Source organism: Saccopteryx leptura, chromosome 4 (genome assembly GCF_036850995.1).
Source record: "Saccopteryx leptura isolate mSacLep1 chromosome 4, mSacLep1_pri_phased_curated, whole genome shotgun sequence".
Taxonomy (NCBI): domain Eukaryota; kingdom Metazoa; phylum Chordata; class Mammalia; order Chiroptera; family Emballonuridae; genus Saccopteryx; species Saccopteryx leptura.
Window position 1 is genome coordinate 123,797,254 of NC_089506.1, and position 27,365 is coordinate 123,824,618.

The 27,365-nt window shown below is 55.4% G+C and overlaps 1 protein-coding gene across 9 annotated transcripts in view; it reads right to left on the minus strand.

The window, feature by feature from the left end:
- Positions 1-27,365, minus strand: part of RBFOX3 (RNA binding fox-1 homolog 3) — a 376,035-nt gene that overhangs the window by 64,338 nt on the left and 284,332 nt on the right. For 6 of the 9 annotated variants that reach the window (XM_066381457.1, XM_066381464.1, XM_066381458.1 and 3 more), the window contains exon 1: positions 6,857-7,022. The exons of the other annotated variants lie outside the window; for them this stretch is intronic. In XM_066381457.1, the coding sequence (XP_066237554.1) occupies positions 6,857-6,961 (105 nt within the window). In that variant the 5' untranslated portion in view covers positions 6,962-7,022. Of the gene's footprint in view, positions 1-6,856; positions 7,023-27,365 lie in introns of those variants that run through there. 9 annotated transcript variants of the gene reach the window in all.

The following is a 27,365-nucleotide window of genomic DNA, read 5'->3' on the forward strand; positions in this document are numbered from 1 at the left end:
GGATGCTCTGGAACCAGACACGGTGGGAGATATCTGCCAATCTGGGGACCAAATACTGTGGATGAATGACGCCTATGGGTCCCAGGAACACAGGGTGGGGCTTTTACTTCCCACTAAACCTAGGGCCTCTGCAGTGTCTGGCACAGAGGGCGCTCCATAAATAAGTGAGGGATGCTGATCTCTGGGGATGCTGATCTCCTCCTCCTCTGTTGACTCAAGGAGCTCAGGGGTACAAAGACCTGTCCCCGCCCAAACCCTGGCTTGGGCAGGGGGATAGGACATGAGCTCACTGCCTCTCAGAGGCTGCCAGCCTGTCTGTGTTGTAGGTGGCGGGGACCCCACTGCCCACAGGTGGGTTGGATGCTGGCACCAGCACCACCGGGAATCCCCAGCACCCACTGGCACCCTAGCCCTGCAGCCCAGGGGCTCTTGCCAAGATCCAAGTCCCAGCCCCACCCAGTCTCCTTCCAGAACTGGACTTGTTCGCTGGGGGGTCATAGACACCATGCTAAACTGCACTGGTGACATGGAAGTCTGGAGTCAAGCCTTCCGGTCCCATGTATAACGTAAGCACAGCCCCTGATGGAAATACAGAGCGGTCTGACCAATGGGCTGGCAGGCCGCAGAGGGGCCAGAAAGGATGCATAGGCTGCAGGGTGCAGGGGATGGGGTGGGGCTGGAGCTCCCGGGAAGAAGTCAGGGGTGATGGGGAAAGCAGAGGAAATAAACATGGGAGAAAGTAGGCCAGGAAGGAAGGTGAGAGAGGCTTAGTAGCAAGGAAAATTCTAGAGGCAACCACTGACAAGAAGGCAGAAGCAAGAGGCGGCAGGCTTGCTGGGAAGCAAGTGACAGGTGCTGGAGGAGACAGAGGACAGCTTCCCTGGGGCTCCCAAGGTCTGGGGTGGCTGGCCACATGCTACCCTTCAGGAGCAGGGGGGTCCCTTCTGCAGGCCCAGACACGGCCATTGCTTCCTGGAGCCTGGGTCAGAATGACCCCTGATTACATAGGCCTCCAAGGTCCTCCCCTTGGGTCCCACATCGCCAGGAAAATCCATCCTCCCTCCTGATGCCTGTCTGTACATGGGACCCCTGCCTTTGGCCCAGGGGTGGCGGGCACCGCCCCAGAGCTGTCTCGAGGCTCTGCCAACCTCCTGCTCTCCCCTAGGAACCTGATATTCTGCTTTGAGCTGCCTGCGGGTGGATGTCCCCAGGACTAAGGACAGGAGACAGAGGGCACTTGGGCTGGGATGTCTGTCTTGTTTCCTCCAAAGACGACATCTTGTGATTCCTCAGTGGTGCAGCTTAGCACCTGTCCTGCTGGTGCAGTGGCAGCAGGCACCCAGCTGTGTCCGGGGGAGAGGGAAGCGCAGGCATGGTCTCTGCTGGGCTGAAGGGTCTTCCCTGTCCTCTGCTGACCTCCCAGCATATCAACTGGGTGAGGGCTTAGCCCCTTGCCAGCCATGCCTGCTCCTCTGCCCCTGACCAGTGGCATGATGGGGTAGAAGAAAGCCTGAGCTGCCCACCTGGCAACCACACTCTGGTCCTCAAGTGGAACGGGCAGGACGCACTTCCTTTGTACCTACATCATCCCAGAGCCGCAGCGCAGGTGGGCCCACTTCCGAGACCCACTGGGGATCCCTGCAGTGGGGCGGGTGGGGGCTGAGCCAACACTTCACTCGTGTGTGATTCCGGGAAACAGCGTTTGTGATTTGAACTGTAGTCATCAGCTGTAACAGAAAACTGGATGCAGGCCTCCTTACCCACCTCAGAGACTCCAACCAATGCTGTTCTGAGAAGAATCAGCAGCTCCCCTCCTGCTGGGAGGGCCTTGTGACTGCCCCAAGTGCAACCCCTCCAGGCCCGGAGATACTCACATCAGGAGACACTGAGTCAGGCTCAGAGATGCCCCACCAGGGGAGGATCTTGTCCCCAGTACCCCCACCTCTGGGCAGAGATACCTACGGGTGGTTGGGGGTCCATAACTGCTCCCCAGTCTGCAGCCCTTGAACTCTGCCACTCCTGCACTGTGCCCGGGCACCCCCCAGCCACCACTCTGTGCCAACTCTGTGCCGTTTTCATGGCCTGTGCGTATCATGTGTCTAGTCAGATGACACTCCCTGCTCCAAGCTCTTCAGAGAAATCCACTTGCCTCGCGGAACACGACACAAGGGAACATGAGGGTTTCTGGGCGGGCTGCTTTCGCTTCCCCAACCCAAAAGCAATCTTTGAAATGTGGCAAGGTGTCGGGGACCTGCGGCTGGAATCCCACCAGAAAGCCGAGACAGTGTAAGCCACACGAGGGCTGCCACGTGCGAGGGAGTCACTTTTCTTCTGCACACGGCCTAGAAAGTGGCCGGAGGACAGAAGGGTGTGAGGCGGACAGGCAGCTTTAGGAGTTAGCATGTTACCTAACCTCTCTGTGCTTCAGTTTCCTCAACTGTAAAGTATGCATGAACCCTCAGCAGATCCTGGGTCACACGGGAGCCACCAAAGAGCGAACGATGGGGAAAAACCCACAAGAATAACTGAGGTACGACAGCAACCCAAATGATGCCAGGGCGACGTGGTTCGTGGACATCTCAGGCACGGGCGGCTAACCCAAGGCTGGCCCCCAACAATTCCTGTGGGGTGAGAGAGCTCCTTGACCAGGTTCATGTGACCTCAACTACTTGTCCGGTTAAGTTCTCTATTTCATGGGATAACTCTAAGGCCATCGCTCGGGCCAATGGGCCAGACCTCAATAGCATGTACTTCTGAAAATGCGGGTGGACAAGCTGTGATCTGTCCCTGTCCCTCTGCCAGGCAGGGCTAACTCATAGGCATGTCATGTCATCGAGAGCATGTGTCTGAGACGGGGATCCTGGAGTCACTCTACAGTGATACACCCAGGCGTGCACTCCTACGGAAGGTGTTACCTTTGCTGTGGTAATTAGCCCTTATTAAAAGTTCTTGTGATTAGCAGTGTGACTTCCCCAGAGAGACCAATTGTGACTTAGAGCAGCACTTCATAGGAATCTCAAAACAGACCCTAGAATTCTCTGACTCTGCCCTGGAGCCTCTGGGTTCCAGACCCTGAGGGAACAGTTCCTGCCTCTGACGACAACACAGTCCCCTCCTGTACCCTGAAACTGGATGGAAACACCACGGCTTCCCGGAACATCAGGATTGGCAGTGTTTACCTCTGAGGCAGCTAGGGCTACCTGTGGTTCCATCTTGATTAGGAACATAAAGATGACAAGATCCACAGAGCTGAGAACGCAGCCCCCAGGAGGCCCCGGGGGCTCCCTTCCTGCAGGGCCAGCGGCCCTCCCTTCCGTCCCTCCTTCGCCAACACTCCTTGTACAAAACTTGAGGCACTCAGCACTCTCCCCTGGAGCAGTTTCCTGGCTGTGCCCAGCAGTGATAAGATTCTCTTTTATGGGGTACTGCAGCTTAATGATAAGTAATTACTGTGACAAAACCCCATTCTGTGGGCTTGAGGTTTGCCTCCCGTCCTCCACAACTTTCTTCTACTGGAATCCAGATGAGGGCCTCACAGGGAATCATGCTGATGGTCTGGATTTCCACACGAGGTCCTTCTTGCCCTGAAGGATGACCAGCATCAGCCCTGCCCCTCAACACCAGCCTCCCTGTGTCCCATGCCAAGACACCCCCCCACCAGGCCAGAAGTGCAGAGACCAAGGCCCTGGGCTGCCTAGGTACTTACAAGGAACCAGAGCCCCTACAAGGGCTAGACAGGTGGGGAAACCAAGGCCAGGCCTCACAGGGTGTAATCTGAGTGAGGCCTGGGGCCATTCTGGTGAGCTCTGAAGGAATGCCTGAAGCCAAACTGCAGGTGGTTGTCTCCTGGTTTTGGGTGAACTGAACTCATCCCGCCCACGGTTAGAACTCTGAAAAACACCAGCATGGCTGAGGGTCGGAGAGGAGGGCCGCTAGATAACAAGAGCCTCTAATTACAGACATCTTGGCACACTCAGGGTCCGGCCCAAGCAGCAGGAGGAGGTTGATGCTTTCATGAAGAGAATGGGATACCGCTGGTTGGGGTTTTGTTTTCTAATTTAAAGACTTTCAAAAGCTGGCCTGTCTCAATGTTGCATCTCAGTGTGCCGCAAACTATGTCTCTCGTCTTGCTTGATTTCCTGCTCCTGCTATCAAATGTGCTGTTGAGACTGGAATGCACAGCCTACATAAGGCACCGGGGCCGGCTCATGCAGACTGGCAGCCCTCTGCGGGAGCCTGCCTGGGAGCAAGCCTGATTCTGGATGCTTGGCTGGGGGGTCGCCCTGGATATCTCCTCACGCGGCCTCCACTTCCACGGAACATGGGAGCCTCTGACTCTCTCCAAAAGTGGTTTGGGACAAACCGAGTTCTGCACTAAGTGTCAGTATTGATTCTGTATCAGCCCTGGACCACCAGAGCTGCGTGTGCTCCTATAAATTTATGCCCTGCTAAGAGCCAGGAAATGGCTGCATTCTAGACCTTTCCCACCCTGGTGTGACACACGGCACCTTGCAGACATCCGCCAAGGAAACTGGGTGCTTCCAGCCTGGCCCAATGGGCACTCTCTGGCTTTCCCAGAAATAACTTCTCATGGTTGATGCCCATTCAGGATGGGGATGGCACCAAGTGCCACCCGTTGAGGATGCATTTACTCAGGAGGGGTCCTGGAGGAGTCGGGGTGCCTTCCCCAAGGGTCATGTTGGAATCTGGAGTCTGCACCTCAACCATGAGCAATAGTCTGATCCATCAAGAAAGTGCTCCTATCTGTCTGGCATTTTATGGAGGCTTCCAGTCACATTATCTGAACTCATCTGGGAGGACTACAGGCTTTTGCCCTTCCTCAGAGGAAGTGAACTGACTTGCCTAAGACAATACAACCAATAAACTGTGGGTTGGTTAGTCTACAATCTAATACTCCACCTACTAAACCTGGAGCCTCTTCCTGCGACTGGGTGAGGATGGGGCTTGGGTGGGCCACAGCCTTGCCACCTTGAGTGGTCTGCTCCAAGACTTCACCTGGGAGTTTCTTAGTAATGCAAGATTCTCAGTTCTGACCCGAGATACCCATGTGATTCCTGCAATCACGAGGACATTGGGTAACCCCATCTGCGAGGTGTACCCCGACCGTCTACAAGTTAAATAACAATGGGGAATTCTGGGACTCGGCCTTGGCCTGGGCTTGCACACCAGCCTGTCAGTAGGTCTGGGGCCCCTCAGCCACTTTTGCTGCCGCTGAGCTGTGTCCAGAACTTCCCAGATGTCACAAGTGGTCCAAGGGACAGTTTGACCAAGGGCCAAGGGCTCTGGATCACAGGCTGCTCCGTCACGCTCTGTTCCCGACTGTCATGAAGTCCCCTGAACCTTCCTCTGCAGTTGCTGACTGAGTTGGCAGTTCTGCTGCATAAGACCTTGTAAGGGGCCGACCTGAACACCCAGCAGCCCCAGGTCTGGGGTCCTGGCTAGAGTCTGAGGGCCCATCTTTGTCCACAACTCTCCCTGAGCCTTCTCCCATGGCTCCTTCTTTCTGGGCTCTCTGAAGAGCCCAAGGGGCACAGAAAAAGAAAAACCCACTATCCAAAGGCCCAGTTTCACCTGGAACATCTCACTGTCTCCAAGAAATGAACACTTCTGTGTTCCTCCCTGCCAACATTCACATGGGGGTGATGGAAGAAGGACACGCTCACTTTGCCGTTAGATCTAGCCTGACCCTGTACATTGGCTTCTGGATGGCACCCTCTACCTTCCATCTCAACATCCAGCCAAGGTGCAGACCAGGTCCTGTGGGAGCCTTCCTGCTGGGTCAGGCCGGCCCCAGGACTGTCAGTCAGTCTGAAGCTCTCTGGCTTGTCTTCCCCCTTCCAACCCCAGGCCTCTGTAGACCTGCGCAGAGGTTGAGGGGGTGCTAAAGATAAAGGAGGCAGCGGGTCAGTCCGGGAGAAAGGGAGGGAGGACAGCCCCAGAGGGGTGGTCAGCCTGAGAACTGCAGCCCCCACAGGCTCTGGCTGAGGCAGCACCGCGAAACCGAGAAACTGGGAAACGCAGAACCAAGAGGCCAAGAGGCCTGGAAAACGCGAAGAAATCCTTGGTTAGCCCCCAATGCAGGCCCGGGACTGCACTGACTCTGCATTGGGTGGGATGGCAGGACCTCCGCCCCCCACACCCGGGCAAGTGGGCAGGCGACAGCTGATGCTCTGTGCGCACCTCCCTGTGGATCATCCTGGGGATGTGGAGTGTCAGAGTCGCTGGGTTTCCTGCCCTCCTCGCCAGCCTGAGCTTCCTGGGCAGCCCCGCAGATTGCAAAAGTCTGGCCCCAGACCCTTTCCCGCCGGAGCTCCCCGGGCCTCCCTCGCCAGCCCCGCCAGGCGGGTGGCCCACCTCCCGGGAGGCCCAACACGCAATTCCTGCTGCAGCAGAGCTCGGCGTCCCCGCTGCAGCCACCACCGCCTCCTCCGTCTCCGTCTCCATCCACCCCCGGGCTTTCCATACTCAGCTAAAGAAAGGCCCTGCTTCCTGATGCGAAGTTCCCTAAAGTGACCAGGGCGCTGAGAACGCCCTACCCCTCCCCTCAGGCTTCCCCCGAGACTCCGCCCGCCGCCCCCTCCCGCGCCTTCGGAAAAGTTGAGAGCGACGCCCCAAACTCTAGCCCCTGGCCCTGGGCGGTGTGAGCCCTAGTCGACCCCACGCTCCGCTGCTGCGCAAGGGCGCAGCTTCCCCCCACCCGGCCCGGCGCCATGACGCGGGGAGCGCAGTGGGGCCCCAGCGCGACAAGGAGGCAGCCAAGTGCGGCTGTGGGCGGCGGCGCGGGACGCACGTGCGCAGAGCTGGGGGCCAGACCAGCAGGGCTGGGGGTGCTTACCTGTTGGAGGTAGAGGAAGGTGGGTGGGCAGGGCACGGAGTGTGGAAGCATGCTGCCGGAGTTGGACAGCAGGAGGCAGCCAGAGTTCGCCATGGAGCACAGCATGGGGCGGCAGGGGGCCGCCGGGTGGCAGAGACAGCTCTGCGCTCGCTGCGCGGCTCGCACCCTTGGCGCGTCCCTCCGTGTGTGTGCGCGCGCCCTGCCTCCGGGGCGCCCTCTCAGTGTTGGTCCCTCCTCCCCTTCCTCCTCCGGCCCTCCCCTCCCCCTCGTGGAGCTCCTTAAGAGGAAGGCATCGAAAGAAAGCCGCGCGCCTCTGCCCGGTGCTCCGCTGCCGGGGCGGGGATGCTGAAGAGAGCGCGCGAGAATATGGCAAGAGAGGATATATGCGTGAGAGAACGGATGGGTGGGGGGGAGCAGGGGAGGGAGTCAGTCACTTTGGAGCTACCCGAGCCCTGTCTGCAAAGAGTGGTGCCTGTGCGAGTATGCGCGCGTGTGTAGCGGTGGGAGGGGGAGTCCCAGGCGTACTCTAACATCAAGCAGAGCCCCACGCGCAGAGAGAAGAGAATCCAGAACGGTGGCACAACAGCTGATCCCACACTTAACCCCTCGCCCGCCGGTGCCTGGGCGGCCAGCCCTCGCACCCTCCCAAGGCTTCTGTGCTGCCCTCCTCCTCCCTGAATCCAGCAACTGCTCCGGGGATTGGAATCTGCCTTTGCCCTGGCTCTGTCCACCGGCCGCTGCGGAAAGAAGGAGCGGCTCTGCTGGCTCTGCGGCCAACCGGAAGGCGCCTGGTCCTGCTGGGTATTGCAAGAAGTGCCTCTCCAAAGGGAGGCCGGCTTGGTGGTGAGGATGTCAGTGATGTAATGAGCACATCTATGCAGAGGCTTCCATCCTGGGGAACGCTTCTCCCTCTGTCAGGGCTTGGAAACCCAGCTGGAGACCCTGGGAATCTCTCCTGCCTTGGATTGGCCCCCAGGCCCCCTGTGCTGCCTTCTGCTTGCCACAGGCACATGATCTTGTGGATATTTAATAATGGAGGTGGGGGGGGGGACCAAGGGGCACTGACTACAATACACCCTCCCCTCCCCACACCCAAACACACTGAATCTTGTGTGCACACATCAAGGGAGCAGGAGGGCATAGGTCCCCACCCCGACCCCAGTCAGCACTTGGCACATATCTTGGCTGTCCCCACATCACCACTGTGACAGGTGTGTGTGTGCCCACATAAATCTGTAGCTTCATCAGTCACATACCCTTTGGCCTGCCATGTAGTCACACTTGCCAGATGCCCACTGGCCAATCTCAGTTTACCAGAACCAGCCACAGAGGAGCTTGACTGTGAGAGGGACACTCTGTCCCTTGCCGCTGGTACAGGCAGAGACAGCAGGAGGGTGCACCTGGTCTCTCGCCCCACTTATGCACACTTCTTCCGGGAAAGGGGCAAATCTCAGGTGCCCAGTAGCAATTCTGGACTCACCTGTCCTACCTAAAGGTACCTGTGGTTCACCTCCTCTCACTTCAGAGAGCAAGCCCCACTCTGGAGGGAAAGAGGGCTGGGACCAACTGGTACTGGGAATACCACCTGCCTTTGAATCATGTGGAGGCCCCCTCGTGTGCTGTGTGATCTTAGGAGAGTCATTTGTGCTCTCTGGACTTTGGTTTCTGCACCCAACCTGAGAGACTATGTTTGAGACGCAGTTGCCCTCACTGCAGGCCATGTCGAGGTGGACCACTCAAGAAGGAGCAGCCAGGAGGGCAGTGGGAGGGGCTGCCTGCGCCCCCCCCCCCCTGCAAACACAGTCTGGAACGAGCTCAGCTTGAACAAGGCAGGCAGGTGTATGCCCCCTGATACCTTCCCCACACCCAAACACACTGCCCTCCTCCTCCCCGATACATGCAGTGTCACTCAAACAAGGTAGCTTCTAGTTCATCTTTCTCTTAGAGGGAAAGGGTGCCATCTGGCAGGGAGGCAGATAGGGGAAGGTACGAGGGTCAAGGGAGAGACTGTAGGGAGAGAGCTGAGCTACCTTGCCAGGTAGCCAAACCTGCCTGACCTTTTTCTGGAATCCCAGTCAGTGATGCCCCCAGGGGTGACACTGTCACATAGTAGTGGGAACACTTGACTATGAACTTGCCAGAGGCCTTCACCTGGCTTCAGACCAATGGGTTATTAACTTGGTCTCCCAGAAGAGGTGTCTTATAGCCTAAGACACTGGTGGGTGGACAGCAGCACCTGGCTGGGCATGGCATTTGCAAGTGGAGACCTTGCAGAGAGCTCTCCTGGGGAGTGTGGCACCCTTGAGTGGCCCTGACAGCAACTGCCCAGGCAGCCCCTCTGGCTCCCTGCCCCCCCCATTGTACAGCTTTGCCCTCCTGTTTCAGAAACCTCCCCCACCCCATTCTGTCCTCTCCCAGCCCCAGTCAGCCACCGCTGTTCTTCCCCTGGAGAACATGCTGGAATTTGGGGCAGACATGAGACATTTACCCTGAGCCCTGGGCTCCCAATCCACCCTGCCTGTGAACCACTCACTGACTCATTTCCTGCTGTCACCGCACATCTACTGAGGTCAAGGCTTTATCCCTCCTGTGAGAGGATTGGGGAGTGTCCCCTGAACAGTGACTCACACATAGCTACTCCGTATTGAGAACCCCCTGTGTGTGGACACTGCCAGGTAGTGGAGCTGGAGCAATGAAGTTCTCTGTTCTGGAGCGAGCACATTGTCTGGTGGGGAAATCAAGCCAGCAAACCAAGTCTGCCACCTACAGTGCTGAGAGTTATGACAGCCAAGATAGTGGGAACTCAACTCTGGGGTGCGGTCAGGGAAGGTTTACTAGAGGGACCCCTGGGATCAGCCACTAGCCTCGAAAAAGCCAGGGTAGTGAATAATGCCATATTGGTCTCAGCACCTGGTTGTTCGTGAGCCTCTCAGCCCCAGCCACCTGCCTTCAAGCCTCCCCTCTGGAAAGTGTCAGGCTTGGAAGCATGTCTAGACACCTGCCTCCATCAGTCAGTTAATCACACCCAGGCTCCAGGGAGACAGAGCACAGCAAAATAGAATGGAAAGAAAAACATCCTGAAAAAGGATATGAACAGTGTGCATGTCTGGCTTATTTCTCGGGACAGGGGCTGTGTGCCCACTGCCTCTGTGGTACGTCCTGGGCTCATGACTTTTACTATGAGCCAATTACTAAATGGCAGATTGAGGGAGGCCTTGGTCCACTGAGAGATGTCTTTGGACGGTCAGTCCGTGGAACAGCTAAACATTGCAGCCCATCTGGACTCTTCTTGGTCTGCCCTTTGAGAGTCCAAGTGTCACGAGGGCACAGAGCTTGTTGGCTAGTTCATAGCATCATCCCAGTGCCTGGAAGAGCTACTGGCAGGGATGGGTGTGGTGGCTCTGCCCTCCTCCTGGTTTGTCCTGATGGCAAGTTGGCCACAGCTTCCAGAGTATCCAGGAAGCACAGGCATTGAGGCTGCAGCAGAAAGACCAGTGTCCTTATGGGGAGGGGAGGGGCGTCACAACTGCCTGGGTGTCAGGACCATCCCTCCTCCATGGACCGGGGCGGAAAGGAAAAGAGTGCTCTGTGCCCCTCCAAAAGCACTCCTGGGCATATCACAGGACATGGGCCCTGTCTCCTATGACTGTTTCTGAGTCTGTCCTTCTTCACCATCAAAACCCTTGCCCTCCTTACCTGGATCTCCAGTGCCTGGCACAGGAGTGGCACAGTCAACAGAGGGGTACAAGACTCTTCTGGTCCCCCAGCCTCTGGAGCCCCTGGTGCCCCCTGGGCCAGGGTGGGTGCCCCTGAGTGGCAGGTGGGGAAAGCCTGGGCCCCAGTGCTCTGCTACCCCCGCTTCTAGGATGAAGGAAGGCTGCGAGCTGGGAAGAGCTGTCAATCCAGTGCTAATATTCACTACTTAAAAAAGGAGCCAAGGAAAAAATACCCCACTCGCCCTGAATCTGAGAAGGCCTTGTTCGGGAGGCAGGAACTGAGCTGTAATTATTTCTGCGCTCCTGGGCACCACTATAAATATCAGGCAAGTAGGCACCTCAAAAGGTCCAGATGGTTCCAAGGCTTTGGAGATCGCCTGGATCCCTCCTGCCCCCACCCCGTGTCACCTTCCCCGGAGGAGGCCCTGCTGGGTGCAGGTACTGTTCCCCATCCCGTGCACCCCCCTCCCCAGCCTGCAAAGGTCAAGGCCTGACTCTCCTCCCCTCCCTGGGCGAGCCTGCTTGGGAGATGTTGCAGACACCATCCATCCCTGAAGTGTACCTCTGTGACATGGTGACACAGGGGATACCCTGGAAGACACGTGACAGAAAGTGTTTTAAAGGGCCTGTGGTTTTTTAAAACAGCTGGACAGTTCTGCAACCAAATGATTTGTGGGAGTTTTGACACCCTCACCTGACCCTTTGCAATTGCCAAGGCTATACTGCAACACAGTCCAGCAGGGACAGGGAGCTCTGCGGTGCCTTTAGGGGAGGCTGGCGGGGGCTGAGTTCCCTGTGGGCCTGCCCTTCTTCCCCTCTGAGTGTCCAGGCTGGCATCCACAGGCTTCGCCATACAGAGAGGACAGTGAAGAGCCTGGCAAAAGCATGCCAGGATGAAAGGTGAGCTCGCCACCTCCGGTTGTGACTGAGCTATAATCTATGAAGACACTGTGCCCCATGCGACCAGCAGAGCAGGACCTCCCTGCCGCAACTCGGGGGCATTTGGCACAGGCTAGGGATGAGCCCTGGGGAACCAGAGAAGGGGGACTGGCAGGATTGTAAGTGGCATCTCCACAAGGATAAGTTAGGCCCTAGGGTGTGTGTGGGGAGGGGTTGTGGGGGGGGCACAGAAACCATGTGAACCAGACACCCACATCACACACTGAACACTCTCCCGGAGGGTCTCATGCCCCAATTCCACAGCTAAGGGGACAGGAGCGGAGTCAGGAGAAAGCCCTAAGCTCAGTGGCCAGGGACACTTCCAACAGACGCTATTAGGGAGATGTCACATTGAGGACAGGAAGCATTTTGGCCTTCTTGAAAAATATAAAAACCCCTCAGACCCCGAAGGCCATGGTGCCCCTATCTCGGGAGGGGGGGGGTGTTTTTGCTTCATCTTACAGTGTCTAATTCTCCCAGAAGAGCAGGAAAGTTGGCTGAGGGGTCCCTGCAAGGGGAATTTGAAAGACAGGATGGGAATGAGCTGCCTTGGCTGACCAGGCCATGGTGGAGGTGTCCAGCAGAGGGCCCACTCACCTTAGTCAGGGCCTCCCCTTGGAGGTCAGGCCTGTGAGGGTGGGGTGTGGAGGGTGCTCCCACCCTGGGTCGCTCTGCCTCCTGGAGCTACTGACTGCTCATCAGCACAGAGGGAGAGCAGCCAGGCCCAGCCCGGGCTGTTGGGGCCGGTACCCATGTCTGGCAGGGCAGGGACCTCCTGCCCACTGGTGTAGCCCCACCTGGCCCCAGCCAACACCACAGCAAAAGTAAAAATTGGTGAGCAGGCCCTGGCCAGTTGGCTCAGTGATAGAGCGTCGGCCTGGCGTGCAGGAGTCCCGGGTTTGATTCCTGGCCAGGGCACACAGGGGAAGCGCCCATCTGCTTCTCCACCCCTCCCCCTCTCCTTCCTCTCTGTCTCTCTCTTCCCCTCCCTCAGCAAAGGCTCCATTGGAACAAAGTTGGCCCAGGCGCTGAGGATGGCTCTGTGGCCTCTGGCTCAGGCGTTAGAATGGCTCTGATTGTGGCAGAGCTACGCCCCAGATGGGCGGAGCATTGCCCCCTGGTGGGCATGCCGCCCCAGATGGGCGGAGCATTGTCCCCTGGTGGGCATGCCGGGTGGATCCCGGTCGGGCGCATGCGGGAGTCTGTCTGACTGCCTCCCCGTTTCTGGCTTCGGAAAAATATTTAAAAAAAAAAGAAAAAAAAAAGAAAAAAAATTGGTGAGCAGAGGAAGTTTATCTGTTTAATTAAGAGGCATTTGCCACCCACATGTGGGTCCATCCGTCTCACTCACAACCATGTCCTGGCAAAATTAAACATAATAAATACTGGGAGACTGAGGAAAAGGGCACGCGCGGGACTATGGGCGGCAGCGGGAGTTGTGCAGGCTTGCAGTTAAGAGAACGTCTTCCCTTGCCAAGTTTCTCTCCCCGCCCCAGGGCCTGGAGTTGGAGGAATGCTCTCACAGAAGGGCTGTGGCTGCTGTCCCACCCTGCTCTGTGACTCAGCACTGGTGCCAAGCCTTTTTATTTACAATGAGCCCCCAGGACTTCTCCCTTTTCCTCTTCAGTAGAGGGGATGGGAGAGCTCAGGACCAATAGAGAAAAAGAACGTCTGAGATTAGCCAGTGCTGTGATGTTCCACCACGGGGCCTGGTGGGTGAGAGGCCTCAGAGAGGCAGCTGCCTTCTGGGGAAGCTCTTTGTGGGCTCCCACTGCATCAAGACTGCGAGCACCTGGCAAGAAGGCCACCTGGGTCGAGATGGCCTTGGAGAGAGAGCTGAACTCTCTGGTGCCAGCTGTGGCCAAGCCACCATTCAGGATCCTGGCCCCAGAACCCATAGAAGCCGGGGGGGGGGGGGGCAGACTTTTTAAGCCTCAGGAGCCCAACCATTTACGTCAGCTTTCCAGGAAGAACGAGAGTGCACAGAGAAAAAGGCTGACCATCTACGATCATTACTGACTACTGAATGCAACAGTACCTTGCCTTGCTCAGGGCTCTCCTAACCTCTCTGGCCAGACACATTTCATCTCACTTGATCCTCACCAGGTAGATGGGGAAGGGAGAACGATGCCCATGTGGTATATAATGGCACATTTAGGGTCATGGAGGTGGCCCAAGGTCACACACCAGCAAGAGGCAGAGTTTAGGTTGCAAAACAAACCTGGCTCACAGACTCACATAGAGTTGTTTTGCTTTTCTCCCTTCCACCACTGGGCTTGGCTGGTGCACTCCTGTGAGCATCCTCATCATTAGCCCTTGGCTCCCTCTCCTAATAGGATCAAACCGAAACCAAATCTGTTAATGTAATCGCCAGCTGCAATAGCTTGGGCATTTACTAATCACACTGCTGCTTGGTCTGCGCAGCAATTATCTCGAGCTTCCTCATTCTCATTAGGCAGGAGGCTGAGAGTACGCAGTAGGGCTGCTGAACCCATCGGTGAAGCCATAGAGAGATGTTGCCGTTGAACCGAGGAAGCCCTACTGCGGGGCTCCTCACCGACCTACCAACAAGACACTCAATTTCCTGGTTCCTCAACCCACACTTGGAACGCAGCCCATCCCCCAGGACCCTCCTGTTCCACCTACATCTGTGCATGCCTACTTGACGCCCTGAGCCAAGACCACAAATGACCACAGGGAAGAAAGAGTCCCGAAAGGCACAGGAAGTCAGAATACCTGCTTGGAGATGAACATTCAAGCTGGGACTGGCTCAGATGAAATGCCCTTGGATGGCCTGGTCCCCTGGGCAGACGTGACTGACGGCAGCCTCTGCTCACACCAGGCAAGACTCATGTTATATGTTTATCACTGGCAGGGGTTTGTGGAGCCAGAGAAAACCTACATAATTCACTGTCCCCTGCGGCCCACCCGGGGTGTCACCTCCAGCATAAAAATCGAAAATCAATCGACCTTGACATCTCCTGCTGGCTGCGTGTTGGAACTACGGACAGTTCTGGCCACTTGCTTCTTCCTGGACACCCCTCCTCACCCCGCACTCACAACACACTGGTGATGGAACGGAAAGGAACTTTGGGATCACACTGTCCAGCCCTGTGCCTCCTAGCTGGCAGTAACAAGCCTTTGGGGACAGATGCCGTCTTTTTTTTTTTTCTTAAAGCACTCCGCTGAGAGAGAGAGAGAGAGACCCTGACATCTCTCTGGGGAGCCTGTTCAAGTTTTTATCATCTTGACTGTCAAGAAATTCTGCCTTGTGTCTCACACAAACCTTTTCCACCTTTGTTTTACTCAAAGGGGGGAAAGCCTTGAAGGGCTGCTATGGGGGGAGCTTGGACCAGCAGCTGAAGTCCCCGTCACTCCCAAAAGGGGCGGGGGCCATCCTCAGAACCTGCAGAACAAAGCTGGTGCTCCAGAAGAGGGGACTACCACCAACCCAACATGCTTCAGGGTGTCTGGAAGGGAGGACCATGCCCATGACGTTGTAGCAGCATGGGACCCTCCTGTCGCTGTGACCAGCATGAATTTATGTCATGTTCATTTAGAACCTAAACAAAGAAACAAAACATTCAGGGCCCCTAAGCAAGAAGCCAATGGAAGGGGCCAAGGTTTGCTCTTTAATCTCCCGGGATGGGCCTGAGCTGCCCGTGACAGAGGCAGCAATGGACACTGTTGGCCTCCTCCCTTCTCCATTACTTAAACTAAATTTACTTAACAGAGAAACTAATGTCCTTCTCTTCAGCCTTGGGTAAGGAGAGGCCTCAAGGGGACAGACCCAATGAAGCCCTGTAGACAGGAAATGACAGCTGAGGAGTGGGGTAGCCTGGACCTGCGGACATGAAAGTCAGGTCCTCCAAACTCTGAACAAATTTAGACAACTCTGAGTCAAGCATCTGCTTACAGCCCTCGTCCCAACACTCGGTTGAGCTGAAATCGAAAGCCAACCTCAACGCCTCAGAAAAACAAATGTCAAGGGGCTGGCGCTCAGTGCTTCCCCTGCCCCTTCATGCCCTCTGAAACCAAAGCATCAGCTCATTAAAAGCTCATTAGGAGCCTGAGGCAGCAAAGCCCAGAGAGACAGTGCTGTCCTGGCAAAGCACATGGCCCAGGGAGGCGGGTGCCCTGTGTCTGGCGGCCATTGCCAAGCTGCAGACTAGAGCTGAGCAAAGAGCTGGTCAACAGGGGTGGGTGGGGGGCTGGAGGTGGGGGGTGGGAGGCTCTCCCCTGAAGCCTCATGGGAACTGAGTTTGTTCCAGGATTCACAGGGCAGGAACAAGCTTGTCTGCCAGGAAGCCAAGGGACAGACATTTACCTGCCGACTCACCTCCCTACAGCCCCAGGACAATGCAGCCAAGTATGAGCTCCTTGCTCGGGCTTAGAGGGAGTGAGCCTGGGCAAGGAGGAGAGGGGGAGGCAAGACCCCGGCCAGCACCAGCGCTGCCTGGCAGCTGGAACACACCAGAGAGGCCCAGTGAATGGCTGCCCACTGCACAATGCAGAAGAAGGGACAGGGATGTCCCTGTGCTTTTTAAACCCTGTAAAGACTGCCAAGGGTAGGGAAAGTGGTATCTCTTTGATGGAGCTATGGGGATGTGTCTGACAGGCATGAGGCTGTTATTGAGCCCCCATACCTGATGCCCTCCCTATACTACTACTTCCTCTTGCTCCTGGGGAGGGGAAAAACCCTTCTCTTTCTTAATATCCTCTAACGTTGGGGTCCAGTGCAGTCTTGGCACCAATGCAACTCTCCAGTTCCAAGGCATGAGGATTCTGAGAATTCACTGGCAAGGCAGTTTGGGGAGAGTTGGCAGCCAGCAGAGGGCCCTGTGCCACTCTTAGCAGCTCCCAGCCTTTCTTCCTGCTGAGAGTTGCTGCATTAGGATGGGGGGAACCGTCTGTTCCTTTCCTTACTTCCCTAGGATGCTGTGACTTTTTATTCCTGCTTGATTAATATACAGCCAACAGAGACTGTATTTAAGGCAGCTTTAATTCTCTCTGGTCACCAAACTCGGGAGCAGCAAAGCTGCAAGGAGTCGGCCCTGCAATAGATCAAACATGGGGACCTTCAAATCGCTCTGTGGCCCCATTTCTCATCACTGCAGCTGCCTGACAACCCTCCCAGCTTGGAGCCAATATCTCCCTTTGCCAGGGGTGGGGATGAGGACTGGACGTGTATGTCCATGGCTGGAACCTTTCCGGCAGCTTGCTGGAAGGACTCAGCACTTCAACCCTTCACAGTCGAGTCCTTCAGCACCAGGGACAGCTCCCACCGGACCCTGAGGCGTCTAGCGTGGAGCACACACCCTTGCCTTCCAGAGCCGAAGACAAATGGATGTCAATGACCTCACAGTCTTGCTGGAGGTGGCCAGTGGCTAGCCCTGCTGATGGCCAGCTTTCACCAAAACATCCCAGCCAATGGAGCCTTGCACACTCTCACCAGCAGTATCTGGTCACAATTTCTCATTCTCTGACCCCCTGAGATCTCCCTAAAGAGAAGCAGGCTGCTCTGAGGACCACCTGGCCGGTCCCTGGTGCCCCAGGCGTCTGCGCATCCAATTTCCTTTCTGGTTCAATCTCATCCCCTCCCAACTTGACTCATTAGCATCTCCTGAAAGGCAGGCTAATTTCTCTGCTTAGCACCTGGGTGTTCACTTGCTTGGGGTAGGGGGATGCCTGCGTGGCTGCTATTTCTTCTGAAGCATCTTTTATAGACGTGGTTCCTGTTGCAATTCGGGAGGCTCCGGAGCAGTACAATGCTGGGAGATTACACTCAGGAAGCCACACTTGTAAATTACCTCCCAGTGGGGGCAGGAATGTGTCTGTTAAGGGACAACCCAGTGCACAAAGCCATTCTCATTTAAGAGCAAGGTCTTCCCAGATCAGACTCTGATCAACCCTTGGAGCCACCAACATACCATATATTAGGAAGAAAAGTTTGCATCGTAGTTGAGGAAATCCCCAGATGTGCTTCCTCACCCTCACCCCTAGCGCTTTTTTTGATTAGGGTATCTTCTAGACCCAACCTCCACCCTGCTATGCCTCTATCCACTTAAATATATCATCTATAGATTTTCAAGTTATTGCTACTCTTTCTAAGAGAAGGATGCTGTGGTTAAAAATTAACAGCAAATTTATAGGAATTCTATATGGCAATTACAGAATTATAATGAAGTGGCTGCCACTTGGCTGAGTGTGGGTAATTGGAAATCCACGCTGGGAGACTAGAATTTTTACTGTACTGGAATTGTATTTTTGAAAGTATGTGCTGTGAGAGGGTCAATGGAGCCCTGAGATGGCCCGGTTCTTCTGTGGAGGAGAGAGTGCCTTCCTGTTTGGAGGCAGTTTAAAAGGAGAATCACTTAGGCTGGCCCACAGGCCAGTAGCTGGACACCAATGGGATCGGCATCTGTTCTGGGCGAGGGGGCAGCCCTGATGCCTCCTAACTGGGTCTGGAGGAGGCAGGAGAGAGTGTGGAGGAAAGATGGCACGACCAGCAGAGCAGAAAGGATCACTGGGATGGAGATGGACAGAGGCAGCCCTGGACAAACCTGGCATTCTCCATGTCCAAGGCATCAATTCTCCTTGCAAAAAAAAAAATTGGGCCCTGGCCTGTTGGCTCAGTGGTAGAGCGTCAGCCTGGTGTGCAGAGGTCCCGGGTTCGATTCCTGGCCAGGGCACACAGGAGAAGCGCCCATCTGCTTCTCCACCCCTCCCCCTCTCCTTCCTCTCTGTCTCTCTCTTCCCCTCCCACAGCAGAGGCTCCATTGGAGCAAAGATGGCCCGGGCGCTGGGGATGGCTCCATGGCCTCTGCCCCAGGTGCTAGAGTGGCTCTGGTCGCGGCAGAGCGACGCCCCGAAGGGGTAGAGCATCGCCCCCTGGTGGGCAGAGCGTCGCCCCCTGGTGGGCGTGCCGGGTGGATCCCGGTAGGGCGCATGCGGGAGTCTGTCTGTCTCTCCCCGTTTCCAGCTTCAGAAAAATACAAAAAAAAAAAAAAAAAAAAAAAAAGGAAAAATCAACTTTGTTGGTATGCACACCAACTTTGTCCATATTTCACATGGTGCCGCCTTCGTTCCTATAGTTGCTACAGCAAAAATAGCCTTGGGCAGCTTTCTCCTTTCTTCTCTTTAAGACCTGCAGTTGCCCAGATGGTCCAAGGGGACCTGTAATAAAGAAACCCTGGTTCTGAGAAAGTAAGTTCTGCCAGGAATCTAGGCACAAATGGCCCCTGGTTCTTCAAGAATGTTCTCCAGACCTGGCGCCGTCCAAACCAGTAGCCACAAGCTCCCATGTGTGCACACTACAAGTTGGATTTCAAAGACTTGGTGCAATAGAGTGGATATATTGGGTTAATCAAAGTATATTTTTAAAATTAATCTCCTCAGTTTCTTTTTACCTTTTTTTTTTTTTTTTTTTTTCTGAAGCTGGAAACGGGGAGAGACAGTCAGACAGACTCCCGCATGCGCCCGACCCGAATCCACCCGGCACGCCCACCAGGGGCGATGCTCTGCCCACCAGGGGGCGATGCTCTGCCCCTCCGGGGCGTCGCTCTGCTGCGACCAGAGCCACTGTAGCGCCTGGGGCAGAGGCCAAGGAGCCATTCCCAGTGCCTGGGCCATCTTTGCTCCAATGGAGCCTTGGCTGCGGGAGAGGAAGAGAGAGACAGAGAGGAAGGAGGGGGGCGGTGGAGAAGCAAATGGGCGCTTCTCCTATGTGCCCTGGCCAGGAATCGAACCCGGGTCCCCCGCACGCCAGGCCGACGCTCTACCGCTGAGCCAACTGGCCAGGGCCCTTTTTACCTTTTTAATGTGGCTCCTGGAAAGGCAGATATGGACACACAGCACACACTATTCTTCCACTGGGTGGCATGGTCCTCTGGCATGGGGATGATGTCGTCTCACTCGGACTCGGTCCCATCCACTCATTGTCATCCCCCTGCCTGTGATGGAGCCTGGCCCACAGTGGCCTCTCAAGAGGGGACTCAGAAGGAACAGCCAGCTGGGTTTCTTTCTGTGGTGGGGCCTAGAGAACAGCTGGTGCTGGAAGGAGGCCCTCACTGATTCCTCTTCAACACAGACGGCCAGCGTCAGGTTCGTTCCCTTTCAATCCATCTATGGCTTGGTTTCTGTTTCCTCTGTCCTAATGTCTGAGATTGGGGCTTGTCATTACATCCCCCCAGTATAGCTGCACACACCCAGAGGTGGTGGCGGTGGGCTGGCTTTCTTTTTCACTCTCCCCTCCTGCCCAGAACAGGACAAGGACACCAGTATTCCGAGCACCACTCAGCTTTGGTCTCAGCTCATGGCTGACATGCCTGCCTCCTGACCCTGCCTTGGGAGACAGCATCCCAGCAGCCAACTCCCAGGATGCTCAACTTATTTGCATTTGGCTCCTGGGTGAGTTATTGATTTTCCTCTCCAGTGTAGAGGGAGAGGCCTCGGGAACTCCATCCCAGTGATCCAAGGCATGGCAACCATTATCATCACCCTCATGGAGCTGTGGACAGATCAGGCCTCCGGTGCCCAGACATCCTCAGCCTCAGGCTGTAATGGGCCCTCCTGAGGGCGAGGAGAAGGAAGGAGGAGAGTGCAGACCATTTTTCCCATTTCAGCAGATGAAGAAGCAGAGGAGTATCCCAGGGTGGAAACTGGAACCCAGGACCTGGGGTCTGAGTCCTCTCCTCATTCTACTTGAGGCCCAGAAGCAGAGCTGAGCACGTTGGAAGATGGTGATCCCACACCTTCTGCCTTCCACCATGTTCACGTTGCCATCTCCAGAGCCCTCCACCACTGGGAAGAGGTGCCTAGTCAGGCTTCGGGTCACCCCTACCTTAGAGGCCAGGCCGTTTCTGCCCTGACCATCCATGCGACTGAGAGCAAGTTCTGCATCTGTCAGCGGGATAGCAATACTTCCCTCACGGGCTGTGGGGATTCAGGCATCCTGGGTACAGGGAAGCTGGCATACAGTAGGTGCTCAATAAATCGTACTCATGAACTCAGCAAATATCCATTGCATGCCTCCAAATGCCAGACTTTGTTTTAGGTCCCTTCTCTCTGCAGTGGCTGAATGAGACAGCCAGCGGTTTCTTTTCTCTCCGCCGAGGTGGTGGACCGACTTTGCCCTGTTCTCCCAGGCCTCTGTACAGAAAGTACAGTTAACTCTCAATTATCTATGCAAATGAAGTGGAACGTTTCACCAATCATTTAGAAAGAGTGGAGAGCCCACTGATAATTCTCATTGGAGTCTGGAAGGCATGATGCTCATTTTTGCACCGGATGTACCTTCCTAATTACTGCTTGTCTGGCGCCTCAACCTGCTTGCATGCTCAGAACCGGTGAGCGGTGGGTGAGGGGTGTGCCCTAGAAGTACACCAGGACCACCAGCCACAGGTGACCTCCTCCACACCAGGGACAGCCAGACACCGACTGAAAGTGAAGCAGTATGTGCCCGAGCCCCTTCTTGATAATGTCACCCAGGAGGAGTGAAAGAGGACATCTGCATTTCTGCTTCAAGGTTCTGCCTGTGTGGGTGGCTGGGCCTGTGTGGGCTCAGCGGAGGCCTGGGGGCCATGCTGGCCCTGAGCCATTTTCTGTCCTGGGGAGGTGGAGGAGGAGAGGAGCCGCATTCACCCACTGAGCCATTTTCTGTCCTGGGGAGGTGGAGGAGGAGAGGGGCCATGCTGGCACTGAGCCATTTTCTGTCCTGGGGAGGTGGAGGAGGAGAGGGGCCATGCTGGCACTGAGCCATTTTCTGTCCTGGGGAGGTGGAGGAGGAGAGGAGCCATGCTGGCCCCACTGAGCCATTTTCTGTCCTGGGGAGGTGGAGGAGGAGAGGGGCCATGCTGGCACTGAGCCATTTTCTGTCCTGGGGAGGTGGAGGAGGAGAGGAGCCATGCTGGCCCCACTGAGCCATTTTCTGTCCTGGGGAGGTGGAGGAGGAGAGGAGCCGCGTTCACAGGCACTCTCCCTGGGGGTGTCGGGTTTTGTTCTCCGTCCCTCTCTGTGCCTCTCACTCTATGTCTTTCTGTCTGTGTCTGAGTCTCTCCACCACTTTCTATTCCTTCCTCCACTGGCTCTATTTCTATTTCAAGCACTCTCATCCCCAGGGCAAACCAGGAAACAGACCTTTCTTTCAACAGACATATCTTCCATGCGGCTGGGGCTTCGTAGGGGGTGAGGGACACTCATCTTCTCTCTAAAATTGTGAGCCTTAGTGGCTGAAGAGGCACTGACCTGGAGACCCCTCTTTGTGGCCACCCTGTTTCCTGTTCCAGGGCAGGAGAGGAGGAGGAAATGCAGTGAGCCCATCTTTCTGGGCCCTCCATCTCTCCTATCCCCTACCCAACATAGAAATCACCAGGTAGGTGGGGTTCCTTGCTGTACATTAGGTAACTGGGACGATGTGCGTCCCTGACTGTCACATGTCTGATTTCCTCAGTGCCAAGTGATTTTGCCACCTCGGGGCCTCATTCTGTGTCAGGAGAGTGTGGGGTCAGCTGTCATCTGCAAGTGTTGTGGGTGAAGTGCTCGATCATTCTCTACATGGGACCAGACCAGAGCGTGAGCTCTCTGGCTGACTGTGCTTCCCAGTGGCCCTCTGCCCTGGCCTAGGACCTGCCTCTCCTCCATCCACATGGGGTGATACATCAGGTGCAGGTGCCTGGGGCGGGGAGGGTGAACTCTCAAGGGCCTCAGTGCTAAGGCCAGTCAGAACTAGCACCTGTGTCCCACATGCCAGCTCATGATACATGTTCACTTATGTCACCCCAGCGTCCCTCACACAACCCAGTGAGGCAGATGGGTACAGTGAAGGAGACCGAGGCTCAGAGAAGTTAAGGGACCCCCAGAGCCCACTATCCAGGCCTTTGGCCACTCTGCTTTGATATTTTAGGGATTCCAGAGCCCCCTCCATGCCTCTGAGCTTTCTGAAGGCCAGTATTCTGGCATTTTCCAGGGGTGGGACGCAAACCCCTCCCTCAAAGATGTGGCAAACATGAAGTTGAAAGTCATCTTTGGCTCTGCTGTGAGACCATTAACTGAGAACTGGTTCCCAGAAGGCAGCAGACAGTGGGGCTGTCCCCAGGGAACAGTACTGCATGGAGTGCCACTGTGCCAATAGGGTAACTGGCCCTCCCTAGCTTCTCCGAAGGCAAAGGCAGAATGACAAAGGGCTCAGAAAAGAAAAACTAGTGGTCACTGTGGCAGTCAACACTGGTCACTCGGGGTGGGGTGGGGAGTAAGCTGGCGGGGCCTGGCTGTGGCCCTCAGGTGGGCCTCCGCTGCTCTCTTGCTCTCCCTGAGACCTGTTCTTCTCAAAGCTCTCACTTATTCTGCCCCACCTCCCATCAATCAAGTGCAGAATTCAGAATCAGGGCAGGGGGTGGACTATGCCCCCCATTCCTTGTCCTGCAGCTGCCACACTGAGCTGCAGGTCTGAGGGCCCTCTCCAGGAAGGGAAGTGAGCCCAGGCGAGAATCGAGGAAGAGAAGGCCAGCCACCTGGAATGCCTGAACCCCACAGGGGACTCAGAGATGCCAACAACTTTGATGCAGAGGCCAAGTCCTGAGGTCCCTTCCTCAGACCACGGCAAAAGAAAGCTGTGGTCCTTAGACATCTCTGGGAATGGGCAGCTGGGCCAACCCCACCCAATTCCCTCAGCATGAGCCCAACCCTATCCCTCAACGCTTCACTGCCCTCCACTCCTTCAGACATTCCCACACACCTCTGTTCTCCCTAAGATATCTCTTCTTCTCTCCTTGTTTTTTGTTTGTTTGTTTTAATATCACCTCTTCCCACAAGACAAAAACAAAAAGTGATGTGGGAAACCATCCTGCTCCAATCCAGCTGTAAACTGAACTAACCAGGAGTCCTTCCCTCCTACCCAGGGGCTCCCTCCCTGCTCAGGTTTGAATAGATCTGCCCTTTTCAGTTCCCAAGTTAATGGGCCGAGAGAAGGGATTCTGGATACTCTTGAAAGGGGAAGTGGAGGAGGTATATGAGGTTGGAGAGGTGGGAAGAGGGAAATTGGGTATGGCTGCCCACAACACCAGCTGAACTCCACTGGGATACAGAAAACCAAGCTTCCTACCTTGAGTACAGTGGGATTCTTCCAGGGATTATGAGCCAAACACAGGCTTCCTGAGAGTGCCTGGGGTTGCTGTCCCTGGTGCTGAACCCGCCTGGTGGCTGTTATGGCACCTCTCCTTATAGGGGGCCCTGAGGATTTCTGTCCATCTCTCTCTCTCTCTCTCTCTCTCTCTCTCTCTCTCTCTCTCTCTCTCATCTCTCTCTCTTTCTCTTAGGACATATAAAATGCTTTGGCAAGTCTATCACTTTTGTTTACAATTATAAACTCTTCCTGCCCGGGAGATGTTGGAGGTGGAACCCCTGCACCCCCCGCCCCCAGGCAGTGCTTATCTCTCCGCTTCCTCCTATACGCTTCCTCTTCCCTACACTTTCCTGACTCCCCTGGCAGCTGGGGGGGGGGGATAAGGAAGAGCCCAGGGCAGACTAGGGCAAACGTCCTTAGAAGTTACTTCAACTTTCAGGCCTCCTCCTCGTGTCTCCTCCCTGTAGCCAACTCCTCAAGTGCTCCGCGGGCTTCACAAGGAAGCCGCCTCCTCTACAGCAGCTATCTCCTCCTCCTCCTCTCGCTTCTCTCAGAGCTGTCACAGTCCTGGGGTGCTGACACATGTTTCTGTAATATCAGCACTCATTACGGGGAGAATGCCCTGGGTCCCCTGGGTGCTTGTGGAGACACTGACAAGGCGTCCCTGGCATGAGGGGGTGGAGTACGGCAGGGCCTAGAGGGAGTGACTCTGGAGGGGCAGCAGCACAAACCCTGGGCTGCACCTATGATGCACTGTGCTCCCTCCTGCCGGGTAATCTACACGAACCTCTTGTCCCAGAAAACGAGAGAGGCCTGGGGACGGACTTCTGTTGGAGGAAGGGACAGCCCCAGTAGAATTCTGGGGCTGTGTCCAGGGTGCCACCCACACACACAATGACTGCAGATCCCTCACACCAGGGTGGAACTTTATGGGTTTCAAAGGTTTTATCGCTACCATCTCATGTGATTCGCATGCCACCCCATCCCCCGCCCACAGTGCTACTCCAGTGCCCTGCACAGCAGAGTGAGGCTCAGGAGGGGGCCTGCCCCAGATCCCTCAGCTGGAGCCCAGGTGTCAGACACCCCCATGCTCCACTGCCACCCACCTCCCACTCCACCTTCGCCACATGGCTACACACAGATGTAATCTGACAGCACCTCCCCTTGGCACATGGCTCATCTCTCACTGTCTGCTTGAGGGCTTTTCTGCTGCTGCTGTGTGGACACCTGTGGAGGCCACTCAGCCATTCTGATGCACAGGCAGAGCATGAAGGCCTCAATGTCCTTGAAGACAAGACAGACAAGCTGCCAACTAGGGCATCATTGCTTGTCTTGTAGAACCAAAAAGAAGTCAAGACTGAACAGAAGACTGTCCTCAGCCACTGCAGAGGAAGCTTGAGCACCTAGCCTCTATTCTAGGTCTAAAACTGTGCTCCTATCTGAGCCCGCTGAGTGTGAGGAGACCCCTCAGGGCTTTGCAATGCCACTTCAGTGAATGCAGTGGGAGTTCCCCAATCCTGCCCCAAGGGACCTATGAACATTTCCCAGAGAACCTAGTACGTAGGAAAGGGTATACACACAGACTTAACAGGCTGCCGGGTGCATGGATGGGGCTGCCTGGGTTACTACTAAAATTGGACATCATTAGAGACACCCTTTAGAAGGGAGCTTATATAAAGCCAGAGATACAATACTTCCTGATCCAACTCCATCTTTGGCAGATCTAGCGGGTTCACAGACCATCCTGTGGTTTGTTCTCTCATATCTGAGCACATAATGTGAACACACTTAGCATCGGGAATAGCCCTCACTTTGGCTATCTGACCTGGAAGGGCCCGGTGGGAACCCACGAAACCCCCCAGGTTGGCCAACAGATCAGGTCAGAAACAATAACTGCCCTTCCCCCCAGGAGAACTGCAGAGATTAGATCCACCATCAAGATGTGAACATTCAATTACTCTGTAAGGACCAGATGAAATGAATCCCAGTGGATGAGGGCAGGTTCCTGTGAACTTAAGCTTGGCCACAGTGCTTATTCACCAGAACTGAGCAACCCGCCTCTCTTACTCTTATACCCGGGGGTTGGAATGGAAAATGTGCTCTTTCCATTCCCTTCAGTAAAGAGGGTTCAGAGCTCTTCCCTTTCACATGGGAAGGACAGCAACACACATCAACAATTATTCACTTTGCTCTTTATGACAACATCTTTGATAGCTCTTTGGTCATTTTGATGTTCCAGAGACCATCATGCTCACACCGATATTGAGTAAACCGTGGTCAGCGGACTCGGTGGTCAGAAAGAGGTAATCCACCAACTGCCCCCATAGGACATGTGTGTCAAGGCTGAGCAAGGAGCCCCAGGAAAATCCATGGCCCTGTTCCCTCAAAGAAGTATTTAGAGTCTGGGGTGTTCTGAACATCCCCTTGAAGTTTCTGCAAAGGCCAATTGCTGTGCCCTATTCCAATTCCACCCAGACGGAGGCACAGAGCCCTTTGGAGGATGGAGGTGGTATGTGTTAACCTTGGCAAGATTGTTCTATCCAAGTGTCTCAGAAGGCCACCAGTGAAGAGTAGCACCCAGAGCACGAGAGGGCTCTGAAGCAGGTTCAGGATGCAGCACACACATTCTCATGATACCTGAGGAGTGATGTGGTGGATAAGGAGGGCTGGAGTGTCCTCTGGCATACCTTTCAAGGGCAGTCGGGGCCGGCCACACCCTTGAAGGCTCTGTGATGGATTGGTTACAGTGTGGCTGTGCAAGAGGTGGACCTTGTCCCCTTTCAGCTCTCTTCCCCTCCAACCTTTGCTGCAGCAGCCAGGGGGCCCCAAGTGTGACTTGGGCAGCCTCGCCTTGGCTGAGCTGCAGAGCTCTGTGGCCCCCAGGCTTCCACCCATGGGAAGCAAGGCGGGAACAAAGCTAGAGGTTCCTGCTAGTGAACGCTTCACATTGCAACCCTCCCACCGGCCTGCGGTAGGGGTTGGAGGGTAAAATTGCCCTCCTCCATGCTTCCATGGACAGTACGCTTCTTACAGCTCCTCGGAGAGGTCCTAAGGGGTGGAGCCCATTGCCCCAGCATGCGTCAGCGCAGCCACAAACCCTGGCCCGGCTTCACTCCTTCCCTGTGTCCCTTTCCCCTTTTCTCTGTTCCCTTTCCCTCAGGTCACTTCCCAAAATAAACCTCGTGCACACAAGCCCTGCCTCGAGCTCTGCTTTGGGGAAGAAAAATCTAGAGAGCTGAGATTTGAAATCTGGAGTTTTTTATCCCAAAAAAAGGGGCATATGACTTTTTCCTTCTATGGTCTAACACCATTAGTTACTTTAAAATATTTGTTGGGTTAAAAGTATTGATATTTCTTAATATTATAATTAGGTTTTTAAATTTTAATTTAGAAAACAGAGCAAGGTATAAAGAAATGGTTCCCTCTGACCCAATGCTCACAGTAGTGGACCCAAGAGTTGTAGTCAGCAGGAAGAGTGGTTCTTTCCCAGATATCTAGGGTGGCACTGAGTCAACACCTCACTCCTCTCCGTGGGTCTGACACCCCTCGCAGGGTCCCTAGTGCACTCCCTGCTCACGGCCTGAGGTCCGATGTACCCCAGGTGCTGTCCTGTCCTCACACTCACTTCTAGGCAGGCCTTACCCCTCCCCACGTGGAGCCAGGATCTCTTGCATGCGCATCCAGGAAGCTTCCCAGGTCATTGCTGGTGACCAGCCTAGAGGCGGGACCCTTT